Source organism: Vulpes lagopus, chromosome 6, assembly GCF_018345385.1.
Source record: "Vulpes lagopus strain Blue_001 chromosome 6, ASM1834538v1, whole genome shotgun sequence".
NCBI classification, from domain to species: Eukaryota; Metazoa; Chordata; class Mammalia; order Carnivora; family Canidae; genus Vulpes; species Vulpes lagopus.
This window is the reverse complement of record NC_054829.1, coordinates 9,074,268-9,087,904: the sequence shown is the minus strand read 5'-3', so window position 1 is coordinate 9,087,904 and position 13,637 is coordinate 9,074,268. Positions and strand designations below refer to the sequence as shown.

The 13,637-nt window shown below is 54.9% G+C and overlaps 1 protein-coding gene across 4 annotated transcripts in view; it reads right to left on the bottom strand.

Moving 5' to 3' along the window:
• The window catches only part of SYNE3 (spectrin repeat containing nuclear envelope family member 3), a 97,605-nt gene that overhangs the window by 34,046 nt on the left and 49,922 nt on the right, over positions 1 to 13,637 (bottom strand). For all 4 annotated transcript variants that reach the window (XM_041759170.1, XM_041759169.1, XM_041759168.1 and 1 more), the window contains exons 5-8: positions 8,829 to 8,990; positions 6,380 to 6,727; positions 2,635 to 2,771; positions 1,319 to 1,493 (exon numbers count right to left, since the gene is read on the bottom strand). In XM_041759170.1, the coding sequence (XP_041615104.1) occupies positions 1,319 to 1,493; positions 2,635 to 2,771; positions 6,380 to 6,727; positions 8,829 to 8,990 (822 nt within the window). The remainder of the gene's footprint in view (positions 1 to 1,318; positions 1,494 to 2,634; positions 2,772 to 6,379; positions 6,728 to 8,828; positions 8,991 to 13,637) is intronic.

Below are 13,637 nucleotides of genomic sequence, written 5' to 3'. Positions count from 1 at the left end.
TCTTTATCTTATTAAACCTTCCTGCCATCTGCCCCATTTTGCAGTTCTCCAAAAGGAGGCTGTCCACTCGTGAAGTGTTAAATAACGTTTGTTTGTATCATCTAAATTGTCTTCTTTGGGATGCCTGGGTGGCTCAGTGGTTGAGCCTCTGCCTTTGGCTTAGGGTGTGATCCCGGGTCCTGGGATCGAGTTCCACACTGAGCTCGCCGCAGGGAGCCTGCTTCTCCCTCTGCCTGTGTCTCTGCCTCCCTCTCTCTGTGTGTCTCTCATGAATAAGTTAATAAACTATTTAAAAAATTAAAAAAAATACATTGTCTTCTTTAAACACATTTTAAGGGGATGCCTGGGTGGCTCAGCAGTTGAGCATCTGCCTTCGGCCCAGGGTGTGATCCTGGAGTCTTGGGATTGAGTCCCACATCGGGCTCCCCGCATAGAGCCTGCTTCTCCCTCTGCCTGTGTCTCTGCCTCTCTCTGTGTCTCTCATGAATAAATAAATAAAATCTTTAAAAAAAAATAAAAAATAAACATATTTTAATATAGGGTTATGTCTGAAATTGGTAAAACCAGTCTTGGCAGTCCCATCATCCTCAGCCAGTGATTGGTCCAGGGACAGTCATGTGCCCAGCTGAGCAGAAAAAATGCAAGCCCCACTGGGGCTTCTGGGAAAGAGGGTCTGCCTCCCTGTTGGAAATGATGAATAGAGAAACCCTTTTGCCCCCTTGCTGTTCCTTCTGGAACAAGATGTTCCTCAGGTGAAGATGCAAGCTTGCTGTGTGGCAAGCCATCTTAGGGCCAGGAAGGGAGATATAGCTTAGGGCTTGGAAGAGTCTGGGTTCTAGAAGATACTGTTGAGCTATCAAGCCATCCCTGGAACCACCTAAAAGCCTCTGGGTTTTAAGCTACCATTGGTCAGAATTTCCGTCACTTGTCACCTGCATCCTAATTGATACACACACAGGAAAGGGAATGGCCTCACATGCTCTCCCTCAGGTCTGCTGGTGCTTCCACCAGAGGACCAACTGCAGGAGGATCTTGAAGGGAAGGGGTGTGGGAGGGTCAGTACACAGTCCTGGGGTCATACCAGGTACCAGACTTTGCCTTCTTCCCAAGAATTGAGGATGACCTTTGTCACTGATAACATTTACTGCGCAGACTTGGGACTTTCCAGGTAGGGTGCAATGAGCTCTACCCACGTACCCGGAGGCCCTTCCCTAGAAGGGACTTTCCCTAGAAGCCCGGCTACCATGTCATGCCTGGCTGGTGGCCTCCCTCCTCCCCCCTGCACACTGGTCAGCCCTCCTGGCAGGACCACGGTTACCTCGATCTGGGGCAGGAAGGTGTGGATGGAGGGCAGGTCTGGCAGGCTGGCAGTGACATCCAGGAGCCTCTGGGCCAGGGTCCTCCATATCTGCAGGTCCTGCAGAGGCCGCTGGAAGCGCTGCCACAGCTCCACCCCCGTGGCATTGCGCAGCCTGGTACTCTTCCCCTTCATGCTGCGAGGGCCATGGAGGGGAGAAACCAAGACAGGAAAGCGTGGCGTCAGTCCAGAACAGAGGTCTCTCCCGGGACCCCGGGGGGATCCCAGCCTACACTGTTCCCACGGTGGACTCTCCCCCGTCCACAGGCTGCTGGGAGTGGCTATGGGGCCTCAGAGGTCTACACCTCTGGAGAAAAGTACACTGGAAGCAGCCCAGCCTCACGACCAGAGAGCCTCGAACCTTGGAGAAGGAATCATGCAGCCCCTAGCCTGGTACTGCCTACCCCCAGACACCCGCAGAAGCTAACGCAAAATCTCTTCCTGAGTAAGAGACCATCATCCTAGGCCCAAATCATTTCTAGAAATAATCTTCCAAATACAATAGCCAGTCAGAGCGAGCGAGCACATAAAAGCTCAATAGGAGAAGCTAGAGGGAAGGGGGAGGCCCCTTGGCTCCCCGTGCACAGAAGGTCACGGCCCTGCTACCACCTTAGCACCCCTGCAGGGGATCCAGGTCCCTGCTCTCTGGTACAGATGCACAAGCAAGGCGGGGCAGGGGGGTGGCTCTGAGTTCATCCTAAAGGAACCTCTGCATCAAGCAGAGGGATGAGAGGTGCTTTGGATACCGGGACATTTGTGCTGTGCTCCCAGCACCTCTGAGGCTCACGTAGCACAAGCTGCTCCAGAATGCAAAGATACAGTGTTCAGCTCCAGGGAGGGCAGACATTTGATCTACTGACATTTGCAGGGCTAGGAACTGGAGCCCCTGTTCTGCTGAGCCCATGGGCGGAGGGGGACAGAGAGGTTGCTCTGAAGATAGGCTCAGACGCTGTGTGGGCACCATCTGCAGGGAGGGGGACGGTGTCTGTCTGTTGAAAAGCCCTCCCTTTGGGCCATTGCTTGGTGGACGCCTCCCCTGTGCTAGGCCACATAGAGACTGGATGGAAATGGGTGAATGAGCCACTCAGCATGGAACAAGCAAGTCTAGTCCTCTTTCTGGAAGCAGAATGCCAGTGGCTGAGGAGTGCAAGAGTGACCAGGTTGCAAGAGAAAGCCAGCACACCTGGTGGTGGCACCCTCGATGAGGTCAGAAGACCCCTCGAGCGTGAGGTCCGAGGCACGCCCAGGGGCTCCCCTCCCTCAGCCGGCCCGGGTACCTCTGGAACTCCTGGAGGGCAGCGACCACGCTGTCGGAGAGCGGCTGCAGGTCATGGGGGAAGGCGACGAGCTCCTTCAGCTGCGCCTGCAGCCGGGCCACCCGGGGCTCTTCGGCGGCCAGGGCCGTCCGCGTCGCCTGTGGCACACAGACCAAACCAGAGGGGCGTGGGAGGTTCAGTGACGGGGCGATGAGCACAGCAGGTGGGGGTGTACGAGCCTGGGAGAAGACTCACCTAGGGCAGGGGCCGGGGTCCCTGGAAGCTCAGCCCCTGCTCTCCTGCTCTGTGCCCCGAACTTGGCATTTGCTGCCACCAAGCTGGTTTTTCAGGTATCACCACTGACCTCAGCGTTAAGAGTCATGAGTCCTCATGACACCTCACTGAATGCTCTGGGGTCCCATTCATTAAAGTTGCACAGACACCCTAAGAAGTAACTCTCCGTGTCCCCACTGCATACCCAAGGAAGCTCCGGCTAGGAGTTATCTGACAGTTGCGGAGCAAGTGAACAGTGGACCTGACGTGGGAGCTGGGCCTTCTGGCTCTAACACTGCAGCACTAAAGGGAAACGACAGTCTAAAGAGGCCCCGTGAAGCCGGTTAGCATCCTGGCAGGACGAGGGCATTTAGTTCCCCTGAGCCCTCTGGAACTGCTCCACTCACTGGGCTGCACATCCTGGCACAAGACAGGGCCTGCTCCTGCTGTGCTGGGAAGTGCGGGGGGGGGGGGGGGGTGACTTTGACCTTGACTCTCGCTGGGCCCATGTTCAGTAGAAGAGATGGGGTAGCGGAAAGTGCTGGGCTCTGGAAACCTTCTCGACCCCTTCACCGCTGGGCAACCTTGGGCTCTTCCCTCATTGGCAAAGGGGGGCCACCCCCATACCCAGGTACTGGGCACAGAGCAAGAGAGCAGCTGTGCCCCTCCCCAGGCACCCCACATGCAACTTCATGCCTCGGGGCAGATCCTCCATCCACGGGGACCGGAGGCAGCTCCAGCCAGGCTCAGTCTTGGGTGAACCACAAGTGAACTGGGATGGGACCAGGGTGGGGCTCAAGGGAGCAGGCTCAGATAGAGGGACTGTAGGCAGCAGCTGGGGGAAGGAGGGAACACTGTATAGGCAGCAGGACGTGGAATCTTCCCCGGGCAGCCTTATTCATCCTCAAAAACTACTCTTGTCCATACTTAATCGTTAAGCACACGCAACGAAATCTGCACAAGTTTTTGTAGAAGATGGAGAAGACACAGTTGGGGTGTATGAATCGGCAGTTTCCACACCATTCAGGAAGAAGCCCCAGGGAGGCTGGCCAGCCTGCAGGCAGGAGAGACGTGGCCGGCGCGGGGCAGGGGTCTGCAGCGAGGAGCAGCCTCGTGGGCTGCCTCGGGAGAAAGGCCTGTCCAGCCCACAGGACGGTCAGGAGTCACTATGGGGCCAGACAGGTCACAGAAACGTCAGGGGAGCAGGGAGGGACCAGCATGGGAGGCTGCTGCCCGAGTGCCGGCCTGGCTAAGAGCTGCCCCTCTCTGGACACAGCTGCCTTCACCCCGAAATAAGAGGGGGCACTCCTGGCCCTGCTGTGCACGCCATACCCATGACGTGGGCATCTTTAGTTTCTGGATTGCTGGGATGCCCGGGAGGGGACCGTGGGCAGCGGCTGTGGCCGACTCTGGGTTAGCCACGAAACCACTCTGATCTCAACCCTCGCCACTAGAAGTCTCCCTGGCGTGGATGAATGGCGCTGCCCTGCTCCACGTGGGGACGCCACCCCCCACTCCCGGCCCCCGTTCTCGGTGAGGGAGGGTTTGGGATGAGAAGGTCACAGCCGGACTGAGCTCCAGCGCCCTTGTTCCTGGTCCTCACCTCTCACTGCGCTAGTTTTCTAAAACTGGGAGCCTGAGCTGGCGCAGAAGCACGTGCTCTTGAGTCAGGCTGCCCCGGTTCGAGTTCAAGTCCCTGCCTCCACCTGGAGGGTGCATAACCACAGGTGGGTCTCAAACTCTTGAGTGCCTCAGTTTCCCCATCTGTAAAAGGCGGTGCCCCCCGACCCCCTGCTGCCCCTGGCAGAGGTTTGTACAGCTCTCAGCACTTTCCCGCGTCAGTTTGGAAGATGAACACGATGCTCTTTCAGCTGGGGTCCTCGCACAACCTGCTTCTGTGGGGCTGGCCTGTTTCTTCAAAGAGGGAACAGTCCAAATCTCCTTCTCAGTGCAAGCGAGGATTAGTGCACTCTACCCTTCCGTTGCTCTGCAGGGCCAAAGCCCGTCGGGCTGCCTCGCAGCCACACACCTGGCCTCATCCCACTCCGAGGCCGGGTGGGAGCAGGTCAGGCCTGCCTGTTCTTACTATAGAACACGTAATCGGTGCAAACAGCCCCGGTGTGAATGCTGCTTTCAGAACAAGAGTCTATAGTGATAAATTCCAGACTTCCCTTTCATTGACTTCATTTAGTCTTGACTTGCTGGTCATTGAGGCCACGCTGGAATCGGGTGGGGCAGAGAGTTCTTAGGAATGTGGTCGGCCTCCTGCCTCAGGAGAGGCTTCCTGAAACGCAGCTGGCCACAGGCAGGTGGCTGATGTGATGGGGCAGTGGCGGGGCTTCCTAGGCCGGGCCCCGTCCCCCGCCCCGAGTTTATATTCTTTGACCTTTATCCCATATCTTGTGGGAAAAGCCAATACTCTGGGAGCCCCAACCTTGGCAGGTGCCATGCTGAGCACATCTGAAGCTCCCACGTGTTCATTCCTGCTCTGCATACAACTGAGGTTTAAAGCCCTTCTCCCAAGCGAGGAGAGAAAGCAGGACCTGCACCCAGGCAGCCTGACCGGAAAGCCCCCGCCCTTGACCCCTGCACTCCCCACCTCCACCTGTGCCGAGGCGGACAGTCCTAAAGAGGGAGCAGGTCCCTGTGCGCAAAGTTGGTCGCTGCAGTGGAATCTGGTCTACTAGGAGGCTCAGGGAGCCCTAAGGACTATGCGCCTTGTTTCGACCCACACGAAAATATTTTTGCATCTGGGCAAGCATAAGAAGGAAGACAAAAAATAGAACAACAATGCAGAGTGGAGGTGGGATCTGGGCAGCGTTTCTTTTAGACATTTCCCCTAATGGTACGGACATAGAGCTACCCCACTGAGTTAATGAGTAAAGATAGGAGTAGGGGAGGGTGTCAATCCTTATTTAAAAATCTCTCTGTCCATAGGTCAGACCTCCTGAGCATACACGTGGGTGGGAGGAAGGCAAATATGCTCCGACCACACATGGTGTCCGGGTGGGAACCCACCCCACCCTCGCAGGGTGGGCATGGTCCGCTTGCTCTCCCCAGAACCCCATCATCTCTACACTATACAACTTTCCCTCTGACCTAACTCTTCTTGTTCTGGGCTCAGGAAGTCCACCCCATGTCCCACCACTGGGCAAGGGAATGGCAGGCTCCAAGCCAATCCACCTCTGGTCTTATTTACCCACTGACTCATCGTGTGATCCTGGGGATGTTGTTGTGGGGTGAGGGGGCAGGGGGATGGTGAAATCTCTCCAGGTCTCAGTCTCCTCATCTGGAAAATGGGAACAAACACCCAGTTTGTATACTACACCCAGGGAACTCAGGTTACCAAAGATCCAGGAAAACCAGAGGGAGTGTGCCTAAGGCTCAGCTTGGTTCTCCCCGCAGCCAAAGGAGCTCCACGTGGCAATGCCCCGAGGCCCCATGAGGCCCCACGGCACCCGGAAGGTCCACGTCTTAGCCAAAGCCTGCTTACCGAGTAGAGCCTCCAGCGGGCCACCAGCTCCTCCTCTGTCCCTGCCTTCTCTGCGGGCTCCAGGCCCTCCTCGGCCAGCCTCCGGAGGTCCTTCTTGAACTCCACGAGCTCGGCCTCCAGCTGCTGCCGCTGCTGCTCACAGGCGCCCATGGACCTGAGCAGGCCCTGCAGCCGCCCCTCCTCTTCCTCCCAGAGGACCCGCAGCTTCTCCAGAACTCTCCTCATGTCCTCCAGCTCCCTGGTGATCTTCTCCGCACCCAAAGGAGAGGTGTTCTGGAGCACGCCCACAGCCTGTTCCTCCAACCTCCTCAAGGACTTCTCACCCCAGGGAAAATCCTCAGCGATGTCCTAAAGGGGGCAGAGGGGGGATGGAGAGACACGGGAGGGGAGAGAGAAAACATGTATTGCCTTTTCCAGAGCCCGTGGGGATGTCATAGCCTTCCACTCACCCAGATTCCCTGGTTAGGGTCCAAGGTGCCCTTCCAAGGGGTGGACTGTCTGCCTTGGTAGCGTTCACTCGCGACACAAGGACAGAATTCCCTTTCCTGGGTCATTTATGCCCATTTGATTAAGTCAAGGAGAAAAATCTCTGGCTTTAACCTCCTCTGATACTTGTTGATCTTCCTTTTTAACAAAGAAAGAGGCGGCCTCAGGCTTGGAGCCTTTGGCTCACAGAAGTATGGAGCCAGATAGAACCTACTGATTCTGTTTGGTTCCATTATATTTTTTTATTTTTAATTTTTTAAATTTTTTTAATTTATTTTTTATTGGTACTCAATTTGCCAACATATAGAATAACACCCAGTGCTCATCCCGTCAAGTGCCTCTCTCAGTGCCCCTCACCCAGTCACCCCCACCCCCCACCCACCTCTCCTTCCATCACCCCTAGTTCGTTTCCCAGAGTTAGGAGTCTTTCATGTTCTGTCTCCCTTTCTGATATTCCCTACTCATTTTTTCTCCTTTCCCCTTTATTCCCTTTCACAAGATTTTATTTATTTATGCATGAGAGACATAGAGAGAGAGAGAGGCACAGAGACACAGGCAGAGGGAGAAGCAGGCTCCATGCAGGGAGCCCGACATGGGACTCAATCCCGGGTGTCCAGGATCACGCCCTGAGCTGAAGGCGGCACTAAACCCCTGAGCCACAGCACCGGGGCTGCCCGGTTTCATTATATTTATTTGGAAGGTTATCTACTAATTATGAGTGAGTGCTGGTTTTGCATTCATGACAATGACATCAATTTTCCCTTCAAAGAAAACACTCAATTTGCTTTTAATTACAAACAAATTCATATAAACGCCTTTGAAACTATTTTATTTGCAAATGCTTTCAAAATATTTTACTATTTTATCAAAGTGTCACTGCATGGAGTGAAGTACATAGATCTTAAACATTACTGTTCAAATGGTTTTGAGAAATATTCATGCATATGCAGTCCACATTGTTATCAAAATGTAGAGCATTTCTAATATCCCAAAAGCTTCTAGAACTCCACATGTCTGAAATCATAAAATATATTTGCTTTTGAAAGTGGTTTCTTTCAGCGTAACATCCTTTAGATTTTTCCATGCTGTCATAGATAGCAGTACTTTGTCCCTTTTTTGTCAGTAGAATTTATCCATCCATCCACCATCCATCCATCCATCCATCCATCCATCCGTCCATCTATCTCTCCTGTTCCACGATATGTTTATCCAGTACTCTGCTGATTAAAGTCTGAGCTGCCTTCAGTTTGGGACTATCACAAAGAAGGTCTGATGAACATTATTATACTAGTCATGTAAGATTTTTTTGGTCATTGTTCACTGGTTTTTTTTAAAAAAATAAATCACCTTAAGTACAAATATTAAATAAATGGTACAGGTGCCGTATATCTGCGGCAAAACTTATAAAGTGGTCCTAGAATTACTGAAGGTAATCTAACACTCCCTTTATAGAGGAAGTCAGAAGCTCATTGGAGGTCACAGGCATTTAGGAAGGCCAGGGCGGACCACGCTTCTCCCCACTGTAGACCTGATTGCTGCACCAGGGCTCCTTACCCACAGCACTACTGACATCTGTAGTCGGATAACCCTGGAGGGAGCTGTCCTGTGGGTCTCTGGCCCCCATCCATTAGATGCCAGTTGCATCTCCACCACCCAACTGTAACAACCAAAAGATGCCTCCAGACATTTCCAGAAGTCCCCTGTTTGAGACCCCTTGGTCCAGACCATGCTGCTGTGGCCTTGGGTTTCCAAATGCCTTGCTGGCTCAGAGACTTCCAGAAAGCAGCCAAGGCCCCAAACATATCGCCCCAGATCCCATGCTTCTCCATATGTGGGGTCCATGTGCCATGGATTTTGTGTCTCCCAGGGCTCCCAGCACATCCTATTAGATAAACAACACAGAACGCCCATATTCGAGCGTTTCCTCAGTGGGCCCCCGTGATGGAGAAGCAGCCGAGTTTACCTGCAGCATGCAGAGACGGTGCTTGGTGGACAGTTTGCAGCTCCGCCCCAGGCAGCTGCTCACCTTCTCCATCACGGCTTTCAGCCACAGCTGGAACTCGTCCACACCCGCCTGGAAATGCTCGTGCTCCCGCGTCACCTGTTCCAGCAGATCCACTCTGGCCTGTGGGAGGGGAAGAGAGTCATCACTTATGCAGGTCCCCAGCCCAGGCTGCTTCAAGGAAGGCCTGCCTCCGTGTGTGTGTGTGTGCGTGTGTGTGTGTGTGTGTGTGTGTGTGTTTATGGGGTGTGAGCTGAGGTCAACCCTCTGTCCTTTCGCTGAAGATCAAGAAGTCCCAGATGCCCCTCTCTACCTTATTAGCAGTAAACCAAGAGACTCTTGGTCAAAGCCTGTCCACACTGGGCTTGTCAACTATACGGCTGGCTTTTTTTCCTGCCACGTCCTGGGAATGGCACTCAAGACAGGGGCGTTGTAACAATTCCTGCTACGCAACACTATCATTGGAGCACTCACCACAGTGCCAGGACTGCTCGAGGAACTTCATGTGCATGATCATCTCATGGAGCTCTCCTGACCACCCCATCAGCTGATACCATTCTTATCCTGGTTTGACAGATAGGGAAACTGAGGCACCAAGCGGTGGACCAAGATCTCGTGGGTAGGAAAGCACTGAGATTCAAACCCAGAAGGCCAGATTGGGCCAGCAGCATTAGTGGCCCAAGACTCCAGCAGTGTCTTCAGGGCACACAAATAAACAGCAGGCGGCCCCCATCTCCTCACAGGGACAGCCCTGTTGCCAGTGTAGGCTGCAGTCACCTCACTTTTTAGACAATCCCACTCTTGTCCTAACCAAGCAGGGACAAGATGGTGTCCTGAGGGCAGCTGTCATCTGGGAAATAGCAGTGTCTCTGCTATAAGACCTCTGTTCCCAGGGACTCTGTGTCTCAAACACACCCCTGATCACAGCCCCATTTCCTAAAGCCTTCCATGGCTCCCCACTGCCCACAGGCCCAGATCTCAGTGTCCAGGGCAGGACCCCACGATGTGGCTGTGGCCCTGCGGTCAATACCCTGGGCTTGGAAGCCCAGAGCCCATGACCTGAACCCTGGTCTGCCTCATGCCTGAGTCTCCCCATCTATCCATGTGGTTAATAGTCATTCCCACCTCTTTGGGGTGCAGTGAGATCCAATCAGTCAGAGCTCACACAACCCCAGAACCACGCTGGGCAGCTATTCAGCAATTGATCCCTGTGAGCCTTTGATTATCGTCGCTCACTCTCTCCTGTGCTCCTGGCATATCCAACCAAGCAGGACGGGGCAAGCAGGCAGCTGGGCCTGGATACACTGACCCTGCCTCTTCTCTGACCCAGCCTGCTGCCCCAGGCTCAATGAACGGCCTTCCCTCTGTCCTGTGCTTCCCTCCAGGCCTTGCTCACACCTTGTCCAAGGGCTCCCTACACACCACGCTGCCCCTTGTCGACTTCCTCCCCAGGGCCCGCAGGGTGGCTCTATGAATGAACGCGGCCCTAAATGGCAAAAAGAAATCACATGGAGAGTGGCCGACAGAGGGAAGTTCTTAAGGAAAGTCAACAAGATGGGAAGAGGGGATTTCCTTTTAATAAGCACCCACCACACGCCTGGAACGTGACGAGCACGATCGTACTTTGCCATCACGATGATGCCAAGCCTGCCCCGCTATGCAGATGTCCAGGCTGATGTTGGGAGGTCACATAACTCTTCAAGGGCCTTATAGGCAAGATGTAAATGGCAAGTGCCTGGCTCCCAAAGTCACTGCCCTAATCCAGAGGTGGGCTGACTAGACAGTGAATGATGCGGACTTTTTATCTGCCCTGTGGTATCTGTGGTGGCAGCCGGCTCCGTGCTACTTACATGGTGGTTCACAGCTGCCAGAAGCAAACATGTAAAGCAAGCTTGCATTCTGGTAAAACTCAAACGTGGACACTGAAATGTGAATTTTGCAACATTTCCACATGTCCTGAAAGATTCTGCTGTTGATTTTCCTCCCTTTAAGCCATATGAAATCAGGAGATGGGGTGGTGGGGCCCCCAGGCCCTAGTTTGCTGGCCTCGGCTCTTAGCCTGGAGCAGGCCATGTCCGGAAGGGCGCTGACCCTCGACAAAACCAAGTCAAAAGTTCTCAAATGGGAAGTAGGGACAGATACATGGATTCACAAAACTTCCCTGTGTCAATGTGCCTTCCCCGGCCGGTGAGAAAGTCCTCAATAAACCCAAAAATACCAATGCATTCTTTTAGACCTTTCCAACAACCATGACAAGGAGGAGAAAATATCCTCACGTGAGAGATGGGGAAACTAAGGCACAGGACCAAGTCTTTTGGCGAAGAGCTGGCTGCCTAAAGGATTGAGGCTCGGAGCAGCAACAGCAGCACACAGCAGGTGCCTGAATTTGAAACGTGGACCAGGAGACAGGGGCCACCTCCTTCATGCTTCGCCTGCTGGCCCCCCCTCCCCACATCCACCAACACTCTCCCAGAGCTCCCCCCATCCACAGGCAAGCCTCATTTATGAAATAAAGTGGGTCAGGAATAACAAGCAGAGAATACGAGCTGGGCCCCGGGTTGACGCTGATGGTGATAAATGTCATAGCGAGGCAAAGCCTCTCCCCTGAACATGCTGGCCGGAGGCCCTGTGTGTGAGCAATGAGGTGCTGGCCCTGGACGAAGCCAGAGTCAGTAAAAGCCTCCACGATCCACGATGCAGGCGCTCGGAGCACAGCGCGGCCGAGCAGGGCAGGCGTCCAGGCGAGCTCCGGGCCAGGCATAACGAGCACAGAGCACAATTCAGCCACGGCCGGGCAGCCACGGTGCAGGATGACAGCGGTGACAAATGGGGGAGTCCTCCACCTTCCCTCATCAGACCAAACAATTAAACCGTCTGTGGCGGGCAGAGCCGTCGGGAATGTCAAAACCCAACCAATTAACAAGGGCAGCCAGGATTTATGCCTCTGCAAGCCTGCGCCAACGGCCTGGATCCATGGCCCAGATGCCAGACAGACACGCCGCCCGGGGAGGAGGAGGAGGAGGCTGCTGTGTGCCTGGCCCTCCACAAAATGTGAATTAAAAAACTCATAATAAACAAGCAGGACCCCGCTGGCAACCAGCCTGCTCTGTTCTTGTGTCTCAAGATCTGGAGTGGACGGCGCGCTATTGCTCGCTCCCGGGCCTGGTCCCAGGACCTCCCTCCCTTCAGGGGCAGGGGGACGTGGGGTGGTTGCAAAGGCCACAGTCCAGAGGTGGCCTCCACAGTGCCTCCCTGTTCCTGTCCCCCTCAACACCAGGGGCTTTGCTAATGAACATATCGGAAGTCAAAAATGGATTTTCAGAGGGTGGAACACTGGCCTGCTCACTAGCTTGAGAGACGCTGAAGTGGACTCTCATTGGTGAAAGTCAAGGTACTACACAGATAATGTCTGCTGCAGACTGAGTGGTATGCCCCGGATCCATAGATTGATGGTATTTGGAGGTGGGGCCTTGGAGAGGTCATTAGGGTCACGTGAGGTCATGAGAGTGGGGTCCCCATGATGGGATCAGTGCCCTTATAAAGAGAGTCAGCAGAGAGCCCACTGTTCCCCTCTCTCCGCTACGAGAGCAAGAAGGCAGCCGGCAACCAGCCAAGGGAAGGCCCTCACCAGGAGCTGAATCTGTCAGCACCTTGATCTTGGACTTCCCAGCCTACGAAACGGTGAGAAATACATTTCTGCCGTGCGAGCCCTCCGGTCCAGGGTGATCGGTTATGGCAGGCGGAGCCGACCGAGACAGCACCACGGAGACCCACCCTGAGAACAGGCCTGGATCCCTGGGGATTCCTACGCGGCCCTCATCCTGTCCCTGGGCTGGGGGCACTTCAGCGGCCCGCCTCAGGATGCCTCTCTTACCCGCCTCACGGAGCCTCTCATGCCAGGTGAGGCCTTGGTCGAATGTCCAAGGCAGGGGACCAGGAGGCATGTGGACCGCGGGACATGCAGCATCCCCACCTTGCTTAGGCTAGAGCTGGGGCAGTTTCCTGTTGTCTAGGGCTGGAAGGCTGGGCTGTGCCCCTGGGCGTTCCTTGGGGGGCAGGGGCTATATCCCATTTTACCAATGAGGACCCTGGGGTTAGGAGTTAAATATCTTACTAAGGACAACGCCAAAGTTGGATTTTCTTGGTTGCTTCTCAGTCCTTCTGAAGGCCATGCCCCCCTCTGGAATCTGATGGAAGCTATGGCTCCTGTCCCCGGGAAAAGGCGCTCATACAAGCTTGCATATGATTTCAGAGGACTTGCAGCCCTGCCCGGCCCCTCTCCGGCCGGCACCTCTGGTCTGCCACAACCCTCCTGGGGGAGACAAGAAGCAGCTCCGGGGCTCCCCAGGCCCTCCCCGTCCACGGGCAGACAAGACTCCCTGTGAGTAGCGACAGAGTCCCAAACCTCTGGTGGCCAAGGAAGAGAAAATCCAAGTGTCCGTGAGCTTTGGCCACAAGCTGGAAAAGCCAAACGGAATTTACTCCTCCAGGCAGGATCAGGTCACCCTGCAAACACCAGCGCCCATTTCTGAACTGACCCGCACGCCTGGGGACTCCAAGGGCCTCCACCCAGGGGGAGACAGCTTCCAGCCCCACCCCGTCCTTCCCTGCCCGAGCCCCCTGCACTCCTGCACCCCAGACCCTGCTCGCTGACCTCTGCCCCCTGGGAACTCCTGGGAGCACCGTGCTCCCTCCTCCAGGGGCTCCAAGCCTCCCACTTACAACTGCCTTCCTCCTTCTCAGCGTGACCTGCAGAAGCACAGGGGTGGG